General features: G+C 43.3%; 1 protein-coding gene and 1 long non-coding RNA gene across 6 annotated transcripts in view; one reads left to right on the top strand and one right to left on the bottom strand.

Moving 5' to 3' along the window:
* Nucleotides 1-26,609, bottom strand: part of SH3KBP1 (SH3 domain containing kinase binding protein 1) — a 395,797-nt gene that overhangs the window by 73,681 nt on the left and 295,507 nt on the right. For all 5 annotated transcript variants that reach the window (XR_006388136.1, XM_044283978.1, XM_044283980.1 and 2 more), the window contains 2 exons: nucleotides 24,899-24,993; nucleotides 12,053-12,160 (listed from right to left, as the gene is read on the bottom strand). Coding sequence is in view for 4 of the 5 variants with exons in the window: in XM_044283978.1 (XP_044139913.1) it covers nucleotides 12,053-12,160; nucleotides 24,899-24,993 (203 nt within the window). In the remaining variant the exon portion in view is untranslated. The remainder of the gene's footprint in view (nucleotides 1-12,052; nucleotides 12,161-24,898; nucleotides 24,994-26,609) is intronic.
* LOC122930521 lies at nucleotides 9,384-12,048 on the top strand. The gene is made up of 3 exons (XR_006388139.1): nucleotides 9,384-9,554; nucleotides 11,818-11,847; nucleotides 11,923-12,048. It is a non-coding gene; the product is annotated as an uncharacterized LOC122930521 (long non-coding RNA).

Genomic DNA, 26,609 nt, shown 5'->3' with positions numbered 1-26,609 from the left:
AGGAAAATCGGCATGTTTGGTACCCAGACCCGAACTTCTTCACAGAAATTCGGGTTTGTATCGGCGTTGTGTAGATTTTATTATTTTCCCTTATAACATGGTTATAAGGGAAAATAATAGCATTCTTAATACAGAATGCTTAGTAAAATGCCCATTGAGGGGTTAAAAATAATAAAGACATTTAACTCACCACATCCACTTGATCGCTAGCGGATCTCCTCTTCTTTCTACTTTCTTCAGGACCTGTCTAAATGACCTTTGATGACATCACTGCGCTCATCACATGGTCCATCACCATGGTGATGGAATATGTGATGAGCGCAGTGACGTCACCACAGGTCCTTTTCATCAAAAAAAGAAAGACGACATGTCAGGCTGAGCGTTCAAGTGGATTAAGGTTTATTAATTGTTTTTTATTTTTTAACCCCTCCATCACTATTTTACTAATCATTCTGTATTAAGAATGCTATTATTATCCCTTATAACCATGTTATAAGGGTAAATAATAAAGATCGGGTCTCCATCCCGATCGTCTACTAGCAACCATGCAACCACTTGCTTGCGGATGCTTGTGGTTTTCACGCATCCCCATTCACTTCTATGGGGCCTGCGTTGCGTGAAAAACGCACAATATAGAGCTAGCTGCGATTTTCACGCAACGCAAGCGATGCGTGAAAATCACCGCTCATGTACACAGCCCCATTGAAGTGAATGGGTCCGGATTCAGTGCGGTGCAATGCATTCACCTCATGCATTGCACCCGTGCGGAATTCTCGCCCGTGTGAAAGGGGCCTAAGAGAATTGTGGTGTGTTTTTTCCAATTTCACCCGACAATTTTTTTTTTCCATTTGTCAATACAAGATATGGTAAATTAAATGGAGCCATTAAAAACACAAATTGCCTCGCAAAAAAGAAGCCCTCATATGACTATGGGAATGAAAAATTTACAGTTCTTGGAAGGCAGGGAGGAAAAAAAATTGGGCTGGGTTACTTAAAGGGATTCTGTCACCTCCCCTCAGCCAAAAAACGATTTAAAAGCAGCCATGCAGCACAGCTTACCTGGATTAAGCTGTGCTGTTTAATCTTGAAATCCGTCCAGCAGTTACTTTAAAAAACGACTTTGATCAATAAGGAAATGCGTCCTGAAGGTGCCCAGAGGGGCGTTTTTTTCTTCCTAGTGAGCCCAGTACCGCCCCTCTTTCAGTGCCCAGCCCGCCTTCCTTGTATTTTCTAACTGCCGCCCCCAGCCTGCCACAGCCTCTCCTGCCTCTCCTCCCCCTCCCTCACGCCGAACGAAGTCTCGCACAGGCGCAGTACCCACTGAGGGCTGCGCCTGTGCGATCATCAGGAGACTGAGGACGGCAGCTTCATCTTCGTCACTGGGCATGCGCCGAGCCCAGTGACGTCCGATGCTCTCTCTTCCCTGCTGACTGAGGGAAGAGAGAGCATCGGACGTCACTGGGCTCGGCGCATGCCCAGTGACGAAGATGAAGCTGCCGCCCTCAGTCTCCTGATGATCGCACAGGCGCAGCCCTCAGTGGGTACTGCGCCTGTGCGAGACTTCGTTCGGCGTGAGGGAGGGGGAGGAGAGGCAGGAGAGGCTGTGGCAGGCTGGGGGCGGCAGTTAGAAAATACAAGGAAGGCGGGCTGGGCACTGAAAGAGGGGCGGTACTGGGCTCACTAGGAAGAAAAAAACGCCCCTCTGGGCACCTTCAGGACGCATTTCCTTATTGATCAAAGTCGTTTTTTAAAGTAACTGCTGGACGGATTTCAAGATTAAACAGCACAGCTTAATCCAGGTAAGCTGTGCTGCATGGCTGCTTTTAAATCGTTTTTTGGCTGAGGGGAGGTGACAGAATCCCTTTAAGTGGTTAATTAATACATGGAATAAGATCGCATAGCTGAAATTTGTTCTCTTGACTCTCTCCTTAACTGCCTGAAAAGAAAGGCACGTTGATTTCCAATTAGCTACAATATGTATTGCCCCTGTCGTGCAGATGTATTGGGCAAATTTGGGGATTTTTTTTTCAATGACAGAGCTAACCAAAGTGTAAACCTTGGACCAGAACCTAGCTACAACATGAGAGGTCAACCCCGGAAACATACCAGGAAAGAATTCAGATACATTTTATTAATTCTCAGCAGCTCTAATTGCGAAGAAGGATTTTTATAGAAGTCCGTGCGAGAGACACATACAGGGAGTGCAGAATTATTAGGCAAATGAGTATTTTAACCACATCATTCTTTTTATGCATGTTGTCTTACTCCAAGCTGTATAGGCTCGAAAGCCTACTACCGATTAAGCATATTAGGTGATGTGCATCTCTGTAATGAGAAGGGGTGTGGTCTAATGACATCAACACCCTATATCAGGTGTGCATAATTATTAGGCAACTTCCTTTCCTTTGGCAAAATGGGTCAAAAGAAGGACTTGACAGGCTCAGAAAAGGCAAAAATAGTGAGATATCTTGCAGAGGGATGCAGCACTCTTAAAATTGCAAAGCTTCTGAAGCGTGATCATCGAACAATCAAGCGTTTCATTCAAAATAGTCAACAGGGTCGCAAGAAGCGTGTGGAAAAACCAAGGCGCAAAATAACTGCCCATGAACTGAGAAAAGTCAAGAGTGCAGCTGCCAAGATGCCACTTGCTACCAGTTTGGCCATATTTCAGAGCTGCAACATCACTGGAGTGCCCAAAAGCACAAGGTGTGCAATACTCAGAGACATGGCCAAGGTAAGAAAGGCTGAAAGACGACCACCACTGAACAAGACACACAAGCTGAAACGTCAAGACTGGGACAAAAAATTTCTCAAGACTGATTTTTCAAAGGTTTTATGGACTGATGAAATGAGAGTGAGTCTTGATGGGCGAGATGGATGGGCCCGTGGCTGGATTGTTAAAGGGCAGAGAGCTCCAGTCCGACTCAGACGCCAGCAAGGTGGAGGTGGAGTACTGGTTTGGGCTGGTATCATCAAAGATGAGCTTGTGGGACCTTTTCGGGTTGAGGATGGAGTCAAGCTCAACTCCCAGTCCTACTGCCAGTTTCTGGAAGACACCTTCTTCAAGCAGTGGTACAGGAAGAAGTCTGCATCCTTGAAGAAAAACATGATTTTCATGCAGGACAATGCTCCATCACACGCGTCCAAGTACTCCACAGGGTGGCTGGCAAGAAAGGGTATAAAAGAAGAAAATCTAATGACATGGCCTCCTTGTTCACCTGATCTGAACCCCATTGAGAACCTGTGGTCCATCATCAAATGTGAGATTTACAAGGAGGGAAAACAGTACACCTCTCTGAACAGTGTCTGGGAGGCTGTGGTTGCTGCTGCACGCAATGTTGATGGTGAACAGATCAAAACACTGACAGAATCCATGGATGGCAGGCTTTTGAGTGTCCTTGCAAAGAAAGGTGGCTATATTGGTCACTGATTTGTTTTTGTTTTGTTTTTGAATGTCAGAAATGTATATTTGTGAATGTTGAGATGTTATATTGGTTTCACTGGTAAAAATAAATAATTGAAATGGGTATATATTTGTTTTTTGTTAAGTTGCCTAATAATTATGCACAGTAATAGTCACCTGCACACACAGATATCCCCCCTAAAATAGCTAAAACTAAAAACAAACTAAAAACTACTTCCAAAAATATTCAGCTTTGATATTAATGAGTTTTTTGGGTTCATTGAGAACATGGTTGTTGTTCAATAATAAAATTAATCCTCAAAAATACAACTTGCCTAATAATTCTGCACTCCCTGTAGTGATATAGTGATGCAACAGAAGAGAGATCCCAAAAACCTGTTCTCACTGTAGCATACATTTAATTTTAGAAACCTGGCAATGAGCAATACAAGTAGAATACAAAGCAGGTATAATCTCTGGTTGGATATTTTCAGCAAATCACCTAAAAAAACCTATGATGATGGATCTCAGCCGCTAGGGTAAAAGTGAGCTAAGAAAATGGAAGATCTGATTCCAATGCTATGTATACCTTGTGATATTTTTTTTTCAATGGCAGACATATGCAACAGTACAGGCATACAGTTGCATACATCTAGGACATACGCTTAGCAGACTGTTTCCAATGGTCCAGTCAAGCGTAATGCCCAAATGTTCTGCACTCCTACATTTACAGGGACCGCCCTACCCACTGCACACACACACACAATGTAGCAACATTTGAGAGAATTTCCTATAAAAGATCCCAGGATCAAGTTTAGACCTCATGCACACGACTGTATTTTTTGTGTGTGTCCAATCAGCATTTTTGGCGGTTTGGATGCGGACCCATTCATCTCTAAGGAACCGCCAAAAAGGCCGTACTGCAAATTATAGAACATAACAAGAATATTAATAATAAGTGTGATTCCTTGTACTCTCCATTCTCTACTTTATTAATTCCATGCTGTGCCAGGTATCGAGTAATGTATGCTTTTATGTTATAAAAAATATATAAAAAAAATATAATCTTTATTTACATAGCACCAACATTTTCTGCAGCACTTTACAATCAAGACAACAATAGGCGTTTCTATTATTGGTACCGCACAAGCAGTATGCACATAGCCCGTAACTGTATTTTGCAGATCCACTCTTTGTGGACTGCAAAATTCGCATGGTTGTGTAAATGAGGCCTTACTTTCCCTTTAAATGTAAGGAGCTGGAAACATTATTCGCATAAAGTCATCCATAATCCTTAAATAAACATGAATTCAAACAGCGCTAAAATTGCGTAATGTGCTATTTAACCTTCCTAATGCTTTTGCTGATGAAAGATCCTACAGGGCTTCGCAGGTGCTTATTTAGATTGCATATCATTTTCTCTGCAGATTACACTCGCACAGTCCGCTAGTGAAGGCAAGCATATTTTCCTGTACGTAAATACATTTATTTTGTATAATGTGCAGCTAAATTCCTGGTACACCTCCATTTGACATCTGAAATTGATTTAAAAATGCACACGGCAGAATGAATAGTTTAGGTCCATTTATTTCACGGCTAAAGTAACAATTTAAGGCCTTTTGCACACGAACGTTGGGTCCGCAATACACGGGCACCAGCCTATGTGCACTCCACATCATGCATGTGGACCCATTCACTTAAATGGGTCCGCAATCACGGAGATGCGGAACGGAAGCAAGGATCGGAACCTCACGGGAGCACTACGGAGTGGCATGTCTTGAATACTCATTTATAGTATTAATGTAAAAGTCAGAAGTACATTATTAGCTAAAATAATGTTCCTTCAAATACCTTATACCTGCAAGATCAAAGACCACCCTGGTTTAAAAGGAATAATCTGACTGCAAAAAGGTACAAAAAGTCTTCTTTTCACACACTTTCATTTTTAGTATGCTTTAGTATGCATACTTACTTTAACCATGTTCAATTTTCCATATTCCAGGTTCTACTGACACCGATACATTGTTGCAAAAAGCAGCCATTGAAAGGAAACATTGGGTCCATAAGCCTGGGTTTTATTTAGACGCACTTTAGGCCAAAACCAGGAGTGGATTGGAAAAATGAGTAGTATCTGTTCTTTATATGTTCTCTCCCTTTATGATCCACACCTAGTTTGGGCTTCAAAAACTGCATCTAAAACCTTAAAGTGTAACTGTCATGTTTTCATCAAAAAATCTATTTTAGCATATGCTACTGCAGCATTATTCATAAAGCAATCTTTAGTTTCTTCACATATCATAGTTTTCTTTGAGCTTTTCCCTTAGTTATGGCTGTTTTGAACCCAACAATATGAGGATCTTCTCAAGATGGCTCCTCTGCCAGGTCTCTAAGGTAAAAAATTCCTTTCACTCAATTCACATACACACTTGCTTTAGGGCTCTTTCACACTTTCGTTATAGTCTTCCGGCATAGAGTTCCGTCGTCGGGGCTCTATGCCGGAAGAATACTGATCAGGATTTTCCTAATGCATTCTGAATGGACAGTCCGTCCTTCAGGATGCATCAGGATGTCTTCCGTTCCGGAACGGAAAGTTTTTTGGCCGCAGCAAATAGCGCACCATGCTGCGCTTTTTGCTCCGGCCAAAAATCCGGAACACTTGCCGCAAGGCCGGATCCGGAATGAATGCCCATTGAAAGGCATTGATCCGGATCCGGCCTTAAGCTAAACGTCGTTTCGGCGCATTGCCGGATGCGACGTTTAGCTTTTTCTCAATGGTTACCATGGCTGCCGGGACGCTAAAGTCCTGGCAGCCATGGTAAAGTGCAGTGGGGAGCGGGGAGCAGCATACTTACCATCCGTGCGGCTCCCGGGGCGCTCCAGAGTGACGTCAGGGCGCCCCAAGCGCATGGATCACGTGATCGCATGGACACGTCATCCATACGCATGGGGCGCTCTGACGTCATTCTGGAGCGCCCCGGGAGCCGCACGGATGGTAAGTATGCCGCTCCCCCGCACTACTATGGCAACCAGGACTTTAATAGCGTCCTGGGTGCCATAGTAACACTGAAAGCATTTTGAAGACGGATCCGTCTTCAAATGCTTTCAGTACACTTGCGTTTTTCCGGATCCGGCGTGTAATTCCGGCAAGTGGAGTACACGCCGGATCCGGACAACGCAAGTGTGAAAGAGGCCTTAGCCATCAGCTTCCTGCCAGCCAATCAGATTGGATTACGGAGATACGCTTCCTCACTCTGAAGCCTGAGGCTAGGTCTACACGACGACATTTGTCGCGCGACAGATAGGGTGCAACATTTGTCGCGCAACATTTTGTTGCACTAATGTCGGGCGACAATTTTTATAATGGCAGTCTATAGTCACACTGCAACACGCGACATGCTGCGACTGCGACGCAACAGTCGCAGAAAAATCCATCTCAAATGGATTTTCTGCGACTGTTGCGTCGCAGTCGCAGCATGTCGCATGTTGCAGTGCGACACCATAGACTGCCATTATAAAAATTGTCGCGCGACATTAGTGCAACAAAATGTTGCGCGACAAATGTTGCGCCCTATCTGTCGCGCGACAAATGTCATCGTGTAGACCTAGCCTAAAGGGAAGACAGAAAAGCCCTAGCAACAGTTTTTTAGGAGACCAATGGAAAGGGACAGGGGACATTAATGAAAGATGTTATTACAGATCTTTTGACAATCATTGACGGACTATATCAGGTATACATGCCTAACTCTAATAAACTAGCAAATAAAAAAAATTGGACAATTACACTTTAAAATGTATATGCAATCTAATGGTTTTCAGCCTCTGATTGTAGAAAATGTTTTCCATTTGCTGACAGCAAATAGATATCTTGGAAACGAGGTGAGGAATTGAGGCAAAAAGAATGTTCTTAACGTTGATTAAAGGGGTTATCAAGGACTATTAAAAGCTCCTCCATATGCTGGGCCTCTCACAATGAATATACTTACCTGACTCCCTGTGCCGGTGTCGGAGGGGGGAGCAGCCAATGGCAGGCAGGGACGGGGACGAGCCTCCCTAGTGTCACCCGTGAAGCTAGGGAGGCTCATCCCCGTCACCGCCTGCCATTGGCTGCTCCCCCTGACATCGGATGTTTTCATCTGCGCATGGGGAGAAGCAGCTGCGGCAGTGCGGGGACCAGGAGCGGTGCAGGGAGTCTGGTAAGGATATTCATTGTGAGTGGCCCAGTATATGGGGGAGCTTTTTATAGTTTTGGATGACCCCTTCAACTTTTCAAAATACAGGAATTATAATTTGACATTTAGGAAATGTTTGAAAAGGTTTTATTCCTTTTTTTTCCCACACGATAGGGGATAATTTTTAGATCAGAGGAGGTCCTACCACTGGGATCCCCTCATGAGAACGGAAACCCATACCCAGCGGGGCCCCCTGAAATAAAAGGTGTGACTGGTCGGGCATGAGCCCATTCATTTCTGATGAAAGTTTCGGAAATATTCGAGTGCTTTACTCAGTTATCTCTGGAACTCCCACAGAAATGAATGGATACGGGAAAAACTTTACATTTGTTCCTACTTTTGATTAAAATGGCGTAGGGAGATCGTATGTCCAGAATGTGGACCGTACAAGTGTTTAAATGGCTTGTGCTGCAAAACACATTCTACATTTTTCAAACCAGCACGTGGATCTGAATACTTTTGTAATTGCATGTAATTAAAATTTAGTATAGCCACTGAATTACTCAATAAAATGTATCTGTGTAGCGCCACCTGCTGTTTGTTCTTTTCCTTATTTCTTGTCCATCTCGCTGAGGTCGCTGCATGTGCTTAGTTTAAATTTTCAACTGTCACCAGCCATATCTTCTGTTATAAGGTGTGTCAGTTACAGGGAAAGAGCTACAGCAGAGAGGACCTGCCCCATGAGAAAGGAAATGCCGCCTGAAATAAATCTAGCAGAGTAATTGCAGCAATAAATGGGGATATCTCTAGATCCATGTGCGGTACAGGGCGGGTTCTAGCTTTGCTAGTAAGAGACTGTCATGTACTGTAAGATACCTGATTATCATTTTTGAATCAGTCATGGCATAACCCCTTTAAGTGTCCGTATTTAGGAAGTAATGCTTGGACCAGACATGATTCCGCTAAGCCTAATTTACAACGAATTATGGTCTGTACCCAACTGTCCATATTCTGTATGTTACATATGGACCCCAGAGAGAGAGCATTCAGTCCTAGTGGTTTCCCCCACTATCTAACAGTCAGTGATCAATGGTATTGGTGGAAAAACCCTTTAAATACCTATAGTACAATTATAGCTAATTTTAAAGAAAACCGCCTTTCACAGCATTCATATCCATCTATCAAGTTCATCCTTTCGTACTTATAAACCCCAGTATATCAGCGGAAGGAAACAAATGACCATACTCTGATTTGCCAAAGAGTAGAATAACTCTTCTCTGCCCCCTACAGGCAATGAAAGGTTCCTCCATCAGTATTGTCCTCGGTTTACAGAAGTAACCCTATTTATACGGTCCTGATGAAGAACGTTTAACCCTTTCCTGTTCACATATGGTGGCCTTAGGTAGAGCTGACAGCCACTGCACATATTACATGGTCCCACCAGAGGAAAAATATCTGGCCCCTCTGCAATAATAGGTGCCTGTCAGGGGTTTTGGCAGGCGCAGTGACTGTCAGTTCTTTGTGGGGTCCGCTAATAGACAGCTTTATGATAAGAGGGGTTCCTGCAGTGAGATACATGTATGATGCCTCTCTTACCCATGATAATGTATAGTGTAGCCCCCACAGGATACTATTATTAGGACATCTACGCTCTCTGTCTGATGATTATTTTTATGGTGGAACTATTCCTAATGATTGCCCAATGAGCTGTCTAAATGAATCAGCACAACTATTCGCCCGCCCTTCCTCTTCCTGCATTGTGTTATATAGTGCCACTATTCTCAATGCACACATATCCCTGGCATCTAGCATAAATCTGTCCCAGACTGGGTAGCATACTAATGTAGGGGGTGAGACTGTGTACATCTGAAGAAGATAAAGCACCCGAGGGACCCGTCTGCCGACGTGTAATCTGCACATTCTACAACTAAGCCTGAAACCTTTCACTCAGTATAATGGATGATTTCATCTGACCTGCATAGGTGGGTGTAAATGCCGGCCCTGGCTGAATTAAATAGGAACTGTATAATTACAGCAATTTAACTCATGATTTCCGATGCCTGGCCAGGCCTATTTCTGGACTTGCATTGTTAAAATGACAGGCAGACATCAGGCTGTGTTTTACCGGGTCACCTCAGGATCAGTTCTGTAATTCTATTGTCGAGAGGTCCCTTGCATTGTATTTTGCCTCTATAAATTGCATTATTTCTTCCAGTGGCACCAAATCCTATTGTATTCCTGACAATATGTCTAAATATTGCACATAGACATCACTGGACCCAATGCTTCATATTGTCGGTGCAATTGTCTGACGTATCCCTCCACTTATGTTCACTGTTACTGAAGAGGGCCGTATGTGACCGAAGGCACCCCCAAACCAGAAACACTAAAGGAGCCCATACACATGAATGCTGGCTGAGCTGTTTCCTGACTCTTCCCTCAACAGATTACGTTGGTGGAAAGAAGGATCAGGCATTTTGGGACACATTTATTAAGACCAGTGTTTTAGACGCCGGTCTTAATAAAGCCCTATAGCTGGCGGTGATTCAGCCGCAGTTATGAAGAGGCTCCGGCCTCTTTATAACTTTGTCGGATCCTCTGCCAGTTCTACATGTAAGACAGCTTCCTAGCCTGTCCCCTTCCCTGCCATGCCCACTTTTTTAGACCCGGCGTGAGCGGGGAGAAGTTGCAGATTGCAGGCATATTTCAGGTTCATAAATGACCCCCATTGACTGTTATATGTGCGATCCTTTTTTTTTCGGAGGGCATAAGAGGAGTCTGGCGGTAGTTTACTCCCCTTTGTGTATGGGGTTTGGAAGGAATAGCTGTCAACTAAACAACCCTACTTGGCAGGCAGATAATGAATGCTTAATCTGAAAACTAAATCTTCTTAAAGGGGTGCTCCAGGATTTACATGATGACCTATCCTCCGACTGATGGGCTGCCAATCACCTGTCTGAAGAAGCAGCAGCACTTACTGCCTCCTTACAACTTATCAAGTACAGCGCTGTATATTGTATAGTGGTTGTGCTTGGTATCGCAGCTCAGCCCCATTTACTTCTATGGGACTGAGCTTCGCCTAGGCCACGTCAAAAGGAATGTGACATCACTTGCCTAGGAAGAGGCCACAACGCTCACAGGACACCGCAACCTCTTCACATAGCTGATCATGGTGGTCTGGGAAGTCAGACCCCCACTGATCTGATACTGATAACCTATCCTGAGCTTAAACCATTAATATGTAAATCACAGAAAACCAAGACTTAATCTTAACGAAGATGTCTAGTTCTGGTAAAGCCCGTGTGTAGGCAGTGTAGGCTCACATGTGCCGCCACACCATGATCCGCTATGATTCCCTTAAAAGCAGTGTTTCTAGGACAGAAGACTTGGTAATACAGCATGCTGTGGAACAAGGCACCATTTTTTCTCAGATGGGTGAAGAAAAAAAACTCCACATATTTATTGAATAAAAACAAAGCCCAAAAACAGCTGTGAGCACGATGCCTTATGCCTCATGTATTTTTGAAGGGATGAGTTTATCAATAGTTGTATGCCGGTTTTCTAAAGTGTTGGCACAAGAGGCATTTTTTCACAACAATGTGTTACTTTTTTCAATTTTACAATAAGTTTTTAAAAGGGGTATGGCTTAGCTATAAGCGATGTGTCCTCTCACATTCTGACAGATTTACAAAAATTTCACCGGAAATTTACACCACTTGACTTGCTATTGCGCCTCAATAAAATTAGTGCATCTTACCCCACAGTCCTTACCACAATCGGCCTGCATTTACTAAGGTCTTTCTGCAAGAATTGTGGCGTAAACTGCACCTTCTTTTTTAACTAAAATCAATCTAGGCAAACTCAGAATTGTTTTATGCCAAAAAAGAACAGATAGTTGTGCCTTGCTAGACTCTCAAAACTGTCAAGAGAAGGGGACATGGTTTTTGCTGAGCTGTAAAACGCGGCAGCTAATACCATCATGAGCCAGTTTCCTAGTGAAAAATGATGCTCTAAAGCAGGGATGCCCAACCTGCGGCCTTTCAGCTGCTGCAAAACTACAACTCTCAGCATGCTCGGACAGCCTACAGCAATAAACCTACAACAGGGCATGATGGGAGTTGTAGTTTTACAACAGATGGAGGGCCACGGGTTGGGCATCACTGCTCTAAAGTAAGCCAACAAAAAGGTCTTAAAAAGGAAAGAATGTGCCTCAGGTAGTTTAAAAGCCATCTTCTGTCATTACAGGTTCTAGCTGCATCTTCAACTTGTTCTCAGGTAAGTCAGTACATGAGGAGCTAATTTCTATTACGGTAAATTGTCGCCATTTTTAAAATTGATCTTTCATTTCAGGTAACATGCAGAAATGGAGGAGTTACTCTACATTCAGAATGGAAAGGTTTGCCAAATATTTAAATGTTAAAGAATGCCAGAAAATTGGGCTTTTAACAGAGAAGCGAAAATAACATTAAATGGCACTCACATGGATTTCCTTCTCGTAATCAGGAGGAAGTAGCTTGACAAAGTTATCTGGAAACACTCCTCTTCTGCCGTTCAGCTCTCCTTCCCACCATCCCATGTCCACACAGTCCTGGACAGTGAAGAAAAATAATAGTTACTGGTTCAACTGACTTTTTCTATCCGTGTCTATTGATCTCACTAATAATACCTTACAAAACAAAGTTTTCTCAACCAGTATTCTCACATTAAAAATATTGCAAGATTTTTTTTTTAATTGTTTGGACTCTTGCAAACGTCATTCATGTGCATTGTATGTGCAAGGGGTTTTACGAGATTTTGATACTGATGACCAATCCCCATTCACTTCTATGGGGCTGAGTGCAATACCAGCCACAGCCGCTATACTAGAGTGCCGCTGCCTTCTCAAACAGCTAATCGGCGGGGGTCCCGGATGTTGGACTCCCACCAATCAGATACTGATGACCTATCTCAAGCATAGGTCATTAGTATCAAAATCTCGGGGAAAAAAAACTTTAACACAATCATAGCTTAAAGGGGGTCTATCACCAGGAAATTCCTGTTAAACCATGCACAAGGCCTGGTAGGACTACCCACGTGAATGTGATGATATCTTTCACTTATCCATTACTTCATTCTGGAGAAAAAGTACTTGAGGAGCAAGGGTGCACAGAGTTTATTGGGCACACCTTCAGTGCACTTAACTGTTTACATGTGGATAAGGGTCCATTCACACGTCCGCAAGTGTTTTGCGGTTGGCAAAACACGGAGACTGGCATTTTGCTGCCCGCACTTGACCGGCCCTGTGATAGAAATGCCTATTCTTGTTCGTGGCTGCTGGGCCACAAAACGGAACTACGGATGCGAACAGCACACAGTGTGCTGTCCGCATCTTTTGCAGCCGATTAAAATGAATGGGTCCGCACCTGTACCACAAAATTGCAGAACAGATGCGGACCCATCTATATGGACGTGTGAATGAAGCAAGAGATTGCTAAGTGAAAGATATATTCACATTCAGCTGAACTATCTCTACGGGCCAATGTGCCTGGTTTATCAGTGAATTTCCTGGTGAAAGATTCAGTTTAAATCAGTAATAATTACAACCAATTTATCTCTATCATGCTCATTTATGATGTTCTTTATAGTTTGTGCCATTAACAACTACATAAACACCATATATTTTGCAAGCTAGCACTTGGCAGCAATAAAGCCAAATGCAAACGTCCGTGGAACACGGATGTGAGTGGTCCGTGGAACACGGATGTGAGTGGTCCGTGGTCTCCTGGCATCCTGCTGAGAGCAGGAGCGCACGGCAGCATTGTTTGCTATGACGCCGTGCGCTTTGTGTTGCCGCTGCAGTACAGTAATACACTCGTATAGATCATATGAGTGTATTACTGTACTGCAGCGGCGTGCAAACAATGACGCCGTGCGTCCTGCTCTCAGCAGGATGCCAGGCCGAGATACCACAGACCAGTTATATCCGTGTTCCACAGCCGTGTGCATTTGGCCTAAGTCTCAAACATACTATCATTATTATAAAGACTACAAAAAATTACAGGAAAAGATGGATTTTTCAAATGGGTTCACATGTTGCAGAAATTTCTGTGACTGTCCTATTCATCTGAATAGAGTTTGTAAAAATCCATGCACATGCTGCAGAAACAACCCATCTGCTACAAATCTGCTGAATGTGAACGTACCGTAAGAGAAGGGAAACAGTTTCCATAAATGGGGACTATTGTGGACTGTGGAGGTTACTATATATGACATAAAGTAGCCCTTTTGTTGTCCAGTAAATACATGAATTAAAAGAGGTACTCCTACAATCACAAATATGGCTCCTCTTTGTAGTCATACAATCGATTTGCCAAAATGTACCGTTCTGCCATGACCCATTTTATTTGGTTATTTGTGTCTCGATTCTACTGCACACGTTCTCCTGTAGTTCTCTGGTTCACAGGAAACGCATGCACATTGGTCTTCAGTTCTCTCTTTCTCTCCCTGTCCAGTGACACTGCACATGCAAGATTTTGCTGTGCTCCATGTACACGGCAGAGAACCAGCCCCCCACCAAAGTGGCCACTTGTGCTGCACAGTAGGACTTCCTATTCTACTGAGGGAAACCAGAAAGAAGACTGAACAAAATGGAGGCAGAAAAGAAAGAAGATAAATAACCAGTAAGCTTAAAGGGGTTCTCCGGGAATTAAGAAAATACTTAAATATTACTTTTTTATAAATATATTCCCAAGGCATACACCATAGTGCTCGCAAAGCTTTGACATTAGCTAGTGTCAGGAGTCTCAGAGCTTGCCCCACCTCCTTCCTCTTGCTTGCTGCCACCAGAAGAGGGGGGCACAAGTGCAGCTCGGCAAAAGAAGAGGACGGAGGAGGCAGCAACATCTTCTTAGGGTCCATTCACACGTCCGTAATTTGGGTCCGCATTCGTTCTGCAATTTGCGTACCCATTCACTTTCAATGGGGCTGGAACAGATGCAAATCCACATTTCCTGGATCCGCATCCGCATTTTCGGGATCCGCATCTGTTTTTTCGGGATCGTTTTTTTCGGGATCCGCAATTTTGTTCCTGAAAAAAATAGAACATGTCCTATTCTTGTCCGCAATTGCAGACCAGAAAAGGCATTTTCTAATATAGTGTCTGTGATGTGCTGTCCTCAAATTGCGCACCGCACATTGCAGATGTCCATGTTTTGCGGATCCGCAATTTGCGGATCCGCAAAACACTTACGGACATGTGAATGGACCCTAAGAGTGACATGGTACTGTCTAAACTCAATGCATTGAGCAAGTTAGGATTGAGTGGGATAGTCCTCTCTGCAGTCAGTAAGCGAAGGGTTATATTGTCCAGCATGGTGTAACCTCCATACATTTGCTGTATAGTATACATCATAATTCATACACCATGCTTTACAATATACAATATAACCCCTGCACCATGCTGTACAGTATACAGTATAATCCATATACCATGCAGTACAATATACAGTATAATCCCTGTACCATGCTGTACAGTATAAATTATAATCCCTGCACTATGCCATACAATATACAGTATAACCCCTACACCATGCTGTACAGTATACATTATAGTCCCTGCACCATGCCATACAATATACAGTATAATACCTACTGTGTAGGGGTTATATTGTAAACTGTATATTGTATGGTATAATGTATGGATTATAATGTATTGTACAGGAGGGTGCTGGGGTTATACTGTATTGTACAGGAGGGTGCTGAGGTTATACTGTATTGTACAGGAGGGTGCTGAGGTTATACTGTATTGTACAGGAGGGTGCAGGGGTTATACTGTATTGTACAGGAGGGTGCTGGGGTTATACTGTATTGTACAGGAGGGTGCTGAGGTTATACTGTATTGTACAGGAGGGTGCAGGGGTTATACTGTATTGTACAGGAGGGTGCTGGGGTTACTGTATGCTGTTTGATGTGGCAATTAACTTAGGTTTTCATAACCTTTGGTGGAGTTCTGCCCAGCTCTAAGCCGACCCTGCTCAGTTGGTGCCAAGTTTTAGAGGGAACACTGTTCTCAACCTCAGCTCACGACCGCGCCATGTGGTCATACTCTAAGGCTACATTCACACGAATGTATTTTGTTTTCGTGTCCGTTCAATTTTTTTGCGGATTGGATGAAGGCCCATTCATTTCAATGGGTCCACAAAAAATGCGGACAGCCATGTCCGTTCCGTAGCCCTGCAAAAAATAAAAATAAAAAATAAATAAAACCATGTCCTATTCTTGTCCGTTTTGTGGACAAGGATAGGCATTGTTACAATGGATCCGCAAAAAAAAACGGATTCCATACGGTCGTCATCCGTTTTGTTTTTGCGGATCTGCAATTTGTGGACCGCAAAACACATACGGTCATGTGAATGTAGCCTTAACAAGATAGCATGGTATAGGGCAGTGGTGGCGAACCTATGGCACTGGTGCCAGAGGTGGCACTCGGAGCCCTCTCTGTGGGCACCCACACTCTGGAAAAAGTCTATGGTGTACCAGTATGCCTTAGACTTTTCCTACCATTCATCAGCGCAAGGACAGCACAGGCAGCACACTGAATGTAGGCAGGCTATTATAGCTAAGGGCTCTTTCACACCTGCGTTCTTTTCTTCCGGCATAGAGTTCCGTCGTCGGGGCTCTATGCCGGAAGAATCCTGATCAGGATTATCCCAATGCATTCTGAATGGAGAGAAATCCGTTCAGGATGCATCAGGATGTCTTCAGTTCAGGACCGGAACGTTTTTTGGCCGGAGAAAATACCGCAGCATGCTGTGCTTTTTGCTCTGGCCAAAAATCCTGAACACTTGCCACAAGGCCGGATCCGGAATTAATGCCTATTGAAAGGCATTGATCTGGATCCGGCCTTAAAGGGGTTCTGCACTTTCATTTAACTGATGATCTATCCTCTGGATAGATCATCAGCTTCTGATCGGCGGGGGTCCGACACCCGGGACCCCCGCCGATCAGCTGTTTGAGAAGGCAGCGGCGCTCCAGCAGCGCCGCGGCCTTCTCACTGTTTACCGCCGGGCCACCCGCCCACTGACGTCACGACTTGTATCAACTAGAGTGGGCGCGGCTAAGCTCCATTCAAGTGAACAGAGCTTAGCCGCGCCCACTCTAGTTGATACAAGTCGTGACGTCAGAGGGCGGGCGGCCCGGCGGCAAACAGTGAGAAGGCCGCGGCGCTGCTGGAGTGCCGCTGCCTTATCAAACAGCTGATCGGCAGGGGTCCCGGGTGTCGGACCCCCGCCGATCAGAAGCTGATGATCTATCCAGAGGATAGATCATCAGTTAAATGAAAGTGCAGAACCCCTTTAAGCTAAACGCCGTTTCGGCGCATTGCCGGATCCGACGTTTAGCTTTTTCTGAATGGTTACCATGGCTGCCAGGACGCTAAAGTCCTGGCAGCCATGGTAAAGTGTAGTGGGGAGCGGGGGAGCAGTATACTTACCATCCGTGCTGCTCCTGGGGCGCTCCAGAGTGACGAAAGGGCGCCCCACGCGCATGGATGACGTGATCGCATGGCACGTCATCCATGCGCATGGGGCGCTCTGACGTCATTCTGGAGCGCCCCGGGAGCCGCACGGACTGTAAGTATACCGCTCCCCTCTACTACTATGGCAACCAGGACTTTAATAGCGTCCTGGCTGCCATAGTAACACTGAACGCATTTTGAAGATGGATCCGTCTTCAAATGCTTAGAGTTTACTTGCGTTTTTCCGGATCCGGCGTGTAATTCCGGCAAGTGGAGTACACGCCGGATCCGGACAACACAAGTGTGAAAGAGGCCTTAATGATAAAGTACATGGAAGATATACTATATTGGTATTCAGGTTAAATTGCCGTGTTGGCACTTTGCGATAAATAAGTGGGTTTTGGGTTGCAGTTTCGGCACTCAGTCTGTAAAAGGTTCTCCATCACTGGTATAGGGTTTATTTGAAAAAAAAAAAAAAAAAAAAAGGCTGATTCTAAGATAACTCCTTTAACAGTGGAATTCTGGGACCTACAGTATGTCATTTTTCACTCTTACAAATATCAAATATATTTCCATCTTTTGTAACGTAACATGTTACAGCATTCATCAAACTGGCACAATGGCAATTTTACAATGTTAGAGAACATAGTAAGAAAAGTTCTCATAACCTTTTCCCATGAATCGGTCCAAAGAATGTCATACAGTGTTGCAGGGAATGCGGATGAGTCCCAACAGGGAATATTTTGATGTACTTTCTATCTTTTCTAGGCCCTGAAAACCCTCTTTAAAGAGGACCTGTCACCTCTCCTGACTTTTAGTAAATTAATTCCCCACATAATATCAATTCTGGAGCATCTATTCTTATAACTATATGTTGTGCCATTCCTTTATTATTCCTGCTAGAATTTATGAATGAGTTTATAGTATTTTGCAGTGAAGGTCCAGATGGGAGTCTGACACAGGCAGCACTGATTGGATAATGTCAGACTGTTCAGGGACAAAGCCCCAACAGGTAACAATCATCTGAACCTTTACTGCAAACTGCTACTAGTTCATTCAGAACTTCTAGCAGGAATAATAAAGGAATGTCACCACATATGGCTATAACAATAAATGCTCCAGAATTGTTATTAAATGGGAAATGTAAGTCGTTGCAAAAACAGACATGTCTGGAGAGGGGACGGGTCCTCTTTAACAGTAGCTACAGTGTAGATTCTGCATTTCTATATAAACTGTAAGGGCATTTCAGGAGTTTTGACTGGTAGGGTCTGGTTATTGAGCCCCCAAGTTGATCACTAAAACTAAGGGCCAGAAGACATACTCATCTTCAGCTAAAAAGGAGTTTTGTGAAAGCGCAGTTACGCTTTAAGTAGGAATATCTACATTCTCCATAAATCCGGGTTTTTGGTGGGACCATGAGCAATATATAAAAGGGAAGATAGTTTGGATCTCATTCAAGGCCACTGATGAAGAGGTGAGGACACATTAAAACATGTCTGGTGTGGACAAGAATCCAAACTACCCAGCTTTACCTGCAGGACCAAAGTGTAATTTGAAAAAGGACCAGGCGGTTTAAACAAAGAGAAAGACGTTCTCCTGCCTCAGTCACGTGATCACAGCCATACCACGTGAGACGCCGATCCTGAGCGTGGAATACACTGCATAACAGAGGACAATCTTCGGGGTCAGGTGAGTAGCTGTACTACAGGTGGGACGCCCCTGTATTAAACCAAACCCAGTCTCTTGTGTATATAAACCTATGGTCACAATACTGAATAGACTGACAAATATTTTGCAACCTGAATCATTGCCAGTAAAACTATATACAGGCTGCCATCAATAGGAGTACAAACCCCACAGTATACCTTGACTGATATTGACGCAATTTCGAACAACTTTTGAATAACCATATTAACAACTACATGTGTTATTATCAACGAACCGTCATTTAATGCATCCCTAAGCCATTAACCTGTATAAAATAATTAACCTATGCAATACCAGGATTACGACATCCACAGACCCAGTGCTACTGCTTTTACCTTTTATGTTCTACCGTTTACGTTTTATGTCATACGCTTCATGTTTGATGTTTTATACCTACATTTTATGATTGTTTATATATATATATATATATATATATATATTTGATGCTTGCTATTTTTATTAAAAATAAATGCTATTAGCTTAAAGGGGTTCTGCACTTTGTTTAAACAGGTGATCTATCCTCTGGATAGATCATCAGCATCTGATCGGCGGGGGTCCGACACCCGAGACCCCCGCCGATCAGCTGTTTGAGAAGGCAGCGACGGCCTTCTCACTGTTTACCGCCGGCCCAGTGACGTCACGACTAGTATCAACTTGCCTGGACGGGGCTAAGCTCCATTCAAGCAAACAGCCCATCGACTGGAATTATTTTTAAGTGTGGTCCATATATATGAGACCCCTGGGTTAGACAATCACACATCACAGTACCTTAAACCGTATACATTGTACCGTTTACGGTGCCATGAATGCAAGAAGGGGTTCAAATACTGTCAAAACGGCTGTCAACTGAAATAACTCTTTGCGCTGATGTAAGAGTGTCCCATTCGTCATAAATGATGTTTTGTAGAACTCCTGGAGGATGCCTAAACCAGACAAGGTGTTTTCACTGTGACATTGGCAACACATTAACATGTAGCTGCAAATGGTGTGGAAGTTAGCAGGCCATAAAACCTGATTAGAGGCAGCTAACAGCCTTCCGCAGTGTACTCATTTAATGAAGCTTTCAGAGTAAGGGCAGACATATAATAGAAGCATTTAGCAGCACATAACCTAATTGGTTTCTTAAGCAGTGAGAACGCATTGCTGTATCCTTTAAAAACTGCGGATATAAGGACAAAAAAGGCAATTAAAACTTTTAAGGAGGAAAGAATGTTCCAATGCATGCACAACACACACACACACACACATATATATATATATATATATATATATATATAGTACAGCATAATTTGGGACAGCGCAGGATTTAGATCAGTGGTCCCCAGTGGGTGGTCCGGGAGTCACTACATCTCCTGACCCCATGTGAGTCCCTTTATAGCAGCTGTGACCATATGCACTGGCAATTTACATGATCTAAGTCACCAAACAATTCAAATTCCAATTATATTATAGCAGTATAACATTTCTGGATCATCTTCTAAACAAAATGCTGAACTTGTTGGACCTACTGGTGCTCATTAACAGCTGTTGGAAGAACACTCATTTGGCCGACAGCTATCACTCCCAACCTCGAGTGTGTATGTGTTTTCAACGGAGAGAGAAGAAAAAGCCGCTGTCAGACACTTCTTATCTCCTGGGAATCCAACATTCCTGATCCTTCGCTCCCCTGATTTCATCTGTCAGGGAAGGAAAGGAGCTGCCCCCATACACATTAGATTGTCCACCAGTCTCACCAAAATGGCAGATTCAGATAACAATATCCGTACATATATGCGCGTCTTTAGCCTTTTTTACCAAGCCTCTGAACTAAATAACTATATTGTGCAGTCATTTGTTGCCAGCAAGGTCTAATGTACACAGCCATATTACCAATCTGTGTTGACGGATCTGTAAGATGGCATTCACAGAAATCTATGGACTCTTTCCTGTGACAATGACTGTTTATACTTAAAAAACTATTTCCGTGTTGACAAGGCAGTAATGGCCCATTGAGTTTTCTTACTGATTACGCTGCAGAAAAGGCTATGTATTATGACAGCTGCTTTAGCCAGGAATGTAGCAACGCCTGAGCTCTGAACCTGTGGGGCGGTAAAGGCCCTGGGCTACGTAACACCAGTGTTATAAATGCACACAGGCACGAGTAGTGTCAGACATTTAACATTGGGGCCCAGGACCACTGGTTCTACTGCTTATAAAAAAATTTACCCAATTTGTTTTCCTATCGATTTTTTGCAACAATAGGAAGTGCATATGGATATTGCTATATACTTAGGTGTTGTATGTATATACTTTACACTGCTCAGTTCCTTCCTGACAATCGTCTGCTCAACAGTCAATTCACATGCAATGATCTCCTCCATAGTATGGGGAGGAGTGATCGCTAAAGCCATCGCTCGCCCACATACAGAATCATTGTTTGCTGGCACAATCTGCTGGCAGCAAATTATGTTTTAGGTGTATGCACCAATGATCCTATTACCCGATGAATGAGCGTTTTGCTAGTTCATCGGGTAAACAGCTACATCTTTACAGAGGCAGAATATCGCTAATGACAGTTCGCACGAACACTTTAGTGATAATCTGCCCCAATATCGGGTTGTGAAAAGGGGCCTTTGGGAGATTATGTCAGATTTGGATTGTGAGCTCCAATGGGTATGGGCACAAAGTTATGACAATATCTGAACAGTGGTGAGCAATATGTATGCATATACAGTACAGACCAAAAGTTTGGACACACCTTCTCATTCAAAGAGTTTTCTTTATTTTCATGACTATGAAAATTGTAGATTCACACTGAAGGCATCAAAACTATGAATTAACACATGTGGAATTATATACATAACAAAAAAGTGTGAAACAACTGAAAATATGTCATATTCTAGGTTCTTCAAAGTAGCCACCTTTTGCTTTGATTACTGCTTTGTACACTCTTGGCATTCTCTTGATGAGCTTCAAGAGGTAGTCACCTGAAATGGTCTTCCAACAGTCTTGAAGGAGTTCCCAGAGATGCCTAGCACTTGTTGGCCCTTTTGCCTTCACTCTGCGGTCCAGCTCACCCCAAACCATCTCGATTGGGTTCAGGTCCGGTCACTGTGGATGCCAGGTCATCTGGCGCAGCACCCCATCACTCTCCTTCATGGTCTAATAGCCCTTACACAGCCTGGAGGTGTGTTTGGGGTCATTGTCCTGTTGAAAAATAAATGATGGTCCAACTAAACGCAAACCGGATGGAATAGCATGCCGCTGCAAGATGCTGTGGTAGCCATGCTGGTTAAGTATGCCTTCAATTTTGAATAAATCCCCAACAGTGTCACCAGCAAAGCACCCCCACACCATCACACCTCCTCCTCTATGCTTCACGGTGGGAACCAGGCATGTAGAGTCCATCCGTTCACCTTTTCTGCGTCGCACAAAGACACGGTGGTTGGAACCAAAGATCTCAAATTTGGACTCATCAGACCAAAGCACAGATTTCCACTGGTCTAATGTCCATTCCTTGTGTTCTTTAGTCCAAACAAGTCTCTTCTGCTTGTTGCCTGTCCTTAGCAGTGGTTTCCTAGCAGACATTCTACCATGGAGGCCTGATTCACACAGTCTCCTCTTAACAGTTGTTCTAGAGATGTGTCTGCTGCTAGAACTCTGTGTGGCATTGACCTGGTCTCTAATCTGAGCTGCTGTTAACCTGCGATTTCTGAGGCTGGTGACTCGGATGAACTTATCCTCCGCAGCAGAGGTGACTCTTGGTCTTCCTTTCTTGGGGCGGTCCACATGTGAGCCAGTTTCTTTGTAGCGCTTGATGGTTTTTGTGACTGCACTTGGGGACACTTTCAAAGTTTACCAAATTTTTCAGACTGAATGACCTTCATTTCTTAAAGTAATGATGGCCACTCGTTTTTCTTTACTTAGCTGCTTTTTTCTTGCCATAATACAAATTCTAACAGTCTATTCAGTAGGACTATCAGCTGTGTATCCACCTGACTTCTCCACAACGCAACTGATGGTCCCAACCCCATTTATAAGGCAAGAAATCCCACAAATTAAACCTGACAGGGCACACCATTTCAGGTGACTACCTCTTGAAGCTCATCAAGAGAATGCCAAGAGTGTGCAAAGCAGTAACCAAAGCAAAAGGTGGCTACTTTGAAGAACCTAGAATATGACATATTTCCAGTTGTTTCACACTTTTTTGTTATGTATATAATTCCACATGTGTTAATTCATAGTTTTGATGCCTTCAGTGTGAATCTACAATTTTCATAGTCATGAAAATAAAGAAAACTCTTTGAATGAAAAGATGTGTCCAAACTTTTGGTCTGTACTGTATATATATTAAAAATACAAATAAACTTAAAGGGGTGCTCCGGGTTTTTAATATTAATGACCTATTCTCTGGATAGGTCTTCGATATCAGATCGCCGGGTGTCCGACACGGGCACCCCTGTCAGCTGTATGACGGGAAGGCGCGTGCAGTATCCACGTGCCTTCTCCCATCTCTCTTCCTGCTCGCTGCTGCTATGGAAAAACAGCAGCGAGCAGGAAGAGAGACGGGAGACGGCACATGCACACTGCATGCGCCTTCCTATCTTACGTCAGATCAGCAGGGGTGCCCGGTGTCGAACCCCCGCCGATCTGATATTGGGTCTTGTGGACTTGAGTGCTGCTGAGTGACCAGCAGTCCATGTGGGGCAGTGAAATATTACGGGTTCATTGCAGCATCTTCCTAATTTGTAAAGGTCCGATGGAAGACTATATAAGTGTACACAATGGACTAGGGACTAGAGAAGTAGTGACATTCTTCTGGAACAGATGATCAGCAGAGGACACAGATATATTTAATACACAGAGAATGTGATGACTCTCTGTATCTTTGCCAAGAACTGCCCACACTTGGCAACTATTCCTGCTCAGCGCTAGCAGAATGCTACTGCACTGTTTAAATTGGCATTTCTGTTATTTTTAAGTTCTTACAGATATGATGTGTCAAAACAGAAAATATAACTGCTGTTATACCCCAAACTATAATCCATGTAATACCTGCTATACACTGAGTTAAAGGGTGTGAACTTTGCTTAAAGCGACCCTCAGGTTCAAGACAAAAATATTAACTGGGCAACTGACAGAACACTTACACAAAGCCCTCCTTTTCATTTTGGATCCTCTGATCCCCGGGCACCTTTCCTCTTGTACCATACAAGAAGGACACGCTGCTTCCCAGACTACCCAATGCACACTGTACAGTACATGGTAGTCTAAAAACACTTCCTACTGCCATCGGATAGACCAGCACCACTCACGTGCAAGCGCTTTGCTGGACAAGTAGGAAGTGACTTGTGATATTCTGAGACAAGAGCGACCATCTTGGGTGGCAGAAGAGGAAATCGCTGGATCTGTAGCTCAAAAGAAAGCACCTTGTAAGTGTTCTTTCCTTTATCCAGTTTATTTTTTTGTCTTGAATCGAAGGGACACTTTAACTCCTGAGTGGAAATATACACTAGCACTCATCAACCCTCCAAGTCTTTCCTTCAATCAGGACTCCTTCATCTCTGTCATACTGTCAAGGGAATTCTGGTAGAATAGGAGGTCCAGCATTGTGGACCACATAGCGACCTATGTGCCTATTGGAAACTACAATTTCCAAGAACAAACAGCTTTCTTGTGCATTTTCTTCTATAGTGCCTCAATCAGTACAATTATGTATTCGCTGTGTGGAATATTGTCATTGGTATTGGCCATCACAAGGCTGAAAGGCCTAAACGGCAGGAAGTAGAGATGTACTATGTCAGGTCAACCACTCTTCGCTATGCAGTTCATTCATGCGCCTTCTCACTACATCAGGTAAGGATAAGAATCACTACATCGGTGAACACTGTAATAACAAATGAAAGGAATGGGGTATTTGTTGCATGCTTCAAGAAATGCCATACATAGAACCATACGTAGCCACCATAAGGCAGCATATTATGTGTGTCTATGACATGGGCATCACGGCTAAAGGATATTCTGAATCTAAAATTGCTCTTCTAACTTTATTCCCACATGGTCACAGCCCGAGAAGCATAGGCTTGAAATTTCCAATGTGAATTCATAGAATAAATTTATGATTCGAAGATTATGTCAGGAAATTACCTTGTTTATGACAATCACAATATCACCTTCTCTGATTGTTAATTCGTCTTCATTGAGGGCTTCATATGGGAAGAGAACTTTACAATATTCCTTGGCTGCCAAAAAAAAGAAGCATGATCTGATTTATTTAGCATTGGTAATCAGTATGCAAATGGATGTTATCAGAGATGCTGGCAGAAGCCAATAATTAATAACTCAGTATGCATGAATATATTCCATCCAATATAAACTGCTGCTAGGCATACAATGTCGCATGCTAGTATAACATGTTTGATGATGGCAGTTTCCAAAGGTGCCATAATAAAAACTGATGCCCCCTTGCTCAATACAAAATACCAAAATATAGGTAAAGGTACAAAGACAATGTCATGGTCATATACAGTACCTTTACAGCAGCTCTGTCACCAGGACCAGCCCTATTAAACCAGATAGTAGGGCTCACCATCCTGATTAAAACAATACCTTTTGTCTGTACGATAAATAGCTGCAGAAATATCTGCGTTCTATTCATATGCAAATGAGAAGTTTGAGCACCAGGAGGCGGGGCTAAAGCCTTTGAGCACTGCTCTGTAACACCCCCTGTGCTCTGAACACTCCCCCCTTCCTTTGATTGACAGGGGCTAGACATGCTGAGGGCAGAGTTGTGCCCTAGCATCTACATATCATATACTCTATGTACTATAGCTTCAACACACTGAGATCTGCTCAGAAAGCTAATCTACATATCACTGCTTTATTTGCAGGCACAATATATGATTATAAAGACACCAGTAATACGTGTGTGTTAGCTTATAAGCATAGAAAAAAACATGCATCTCTATGTGGTAATGCTATAGCTTTGTGTAAGGTTTATGGTTTAGCATGTAAGGGGGGGGGGGGAGTGTTCAGAGCACAGAGAGTGTTACAAAGCAGTGCTCAAAGGACTCAGCCCCGCCTCCTTGTGCTCAAACTTCTCATTTGCATATGATATGTCTAAAAACATTTGCATGATGAGCCCTTTCAGCTAGTGTATCTGGTTTAATAGGGTTGATCCTGGTGACAGAGCCATTTGAATGGATAATAATGGTCAGGGTAGTCAGTGTCACCTATGCAATAAGATTCACACCAATAAACTAAGAGAGGGTGAGACAGAAGAGTGGCTGGTCTAACAACCTTCCACCAATTGGTTATACTGAGCAAAGCTGGTCACATATGGACTGATATTCAAGCCTAGGAATGACTAAGTACATAATATGGTCATGTAGGTGGCTGAAGAGCAGTGCTTCTGTTGTAGGGTTATGGGGCAGTAGTGTACTGCTCAACCATGGACAGCTTACAACTAATTGACATGTTTTGTGGAAAGTACAGGTGAGGCATAGCAATTTGTGGTAACAAGGCGCCATGGAATAGTACTGCCCCACAGCCGCTATGTGGAAACCTAGCATAAGAGATTAATGTAAGACAGAAATGCACTTATGTTTTCATGTTATTTAAACCTCAGATTCTGAGTTTCTTTCATTAAAAGGGTTGACCAGAGGTGTAGACAGATCTCATAGGACCTCATAACAAAACTTAGTATGAGCTCCCCTGCCCCACCAGATTGTACAGTATGTGTGCATCAATCACTCCCAGGCAATGTAGAATGCAAAGCCCAATGCACAAAATTTGTGAGGAATACTTTTTTTTTAATTAAGAGGGCAAAGTTGTAATAAAAAATTTAATAAAAAAGTCA

This window comes from Bufo gargarizans, chromosome 3 (genome assembly GCF_014858855.1).
Source record: "Bufo gargarizans isolate SCDJY-AF-19 chromosome 3, ASM1485885v1, whole genome shotgun sequence".
Taxonomy (NCBI): domain Eukaryota; kingdom Metazoa; phylum Chordata; class Amphibia; order Anura; family Bufonidae; genus Bufo; species Bufo gargarizans.
Note: the sequence above shows the minus strand (reverse complement) of the source record. Positions and strands in the feature narration are given on the sequence as shown.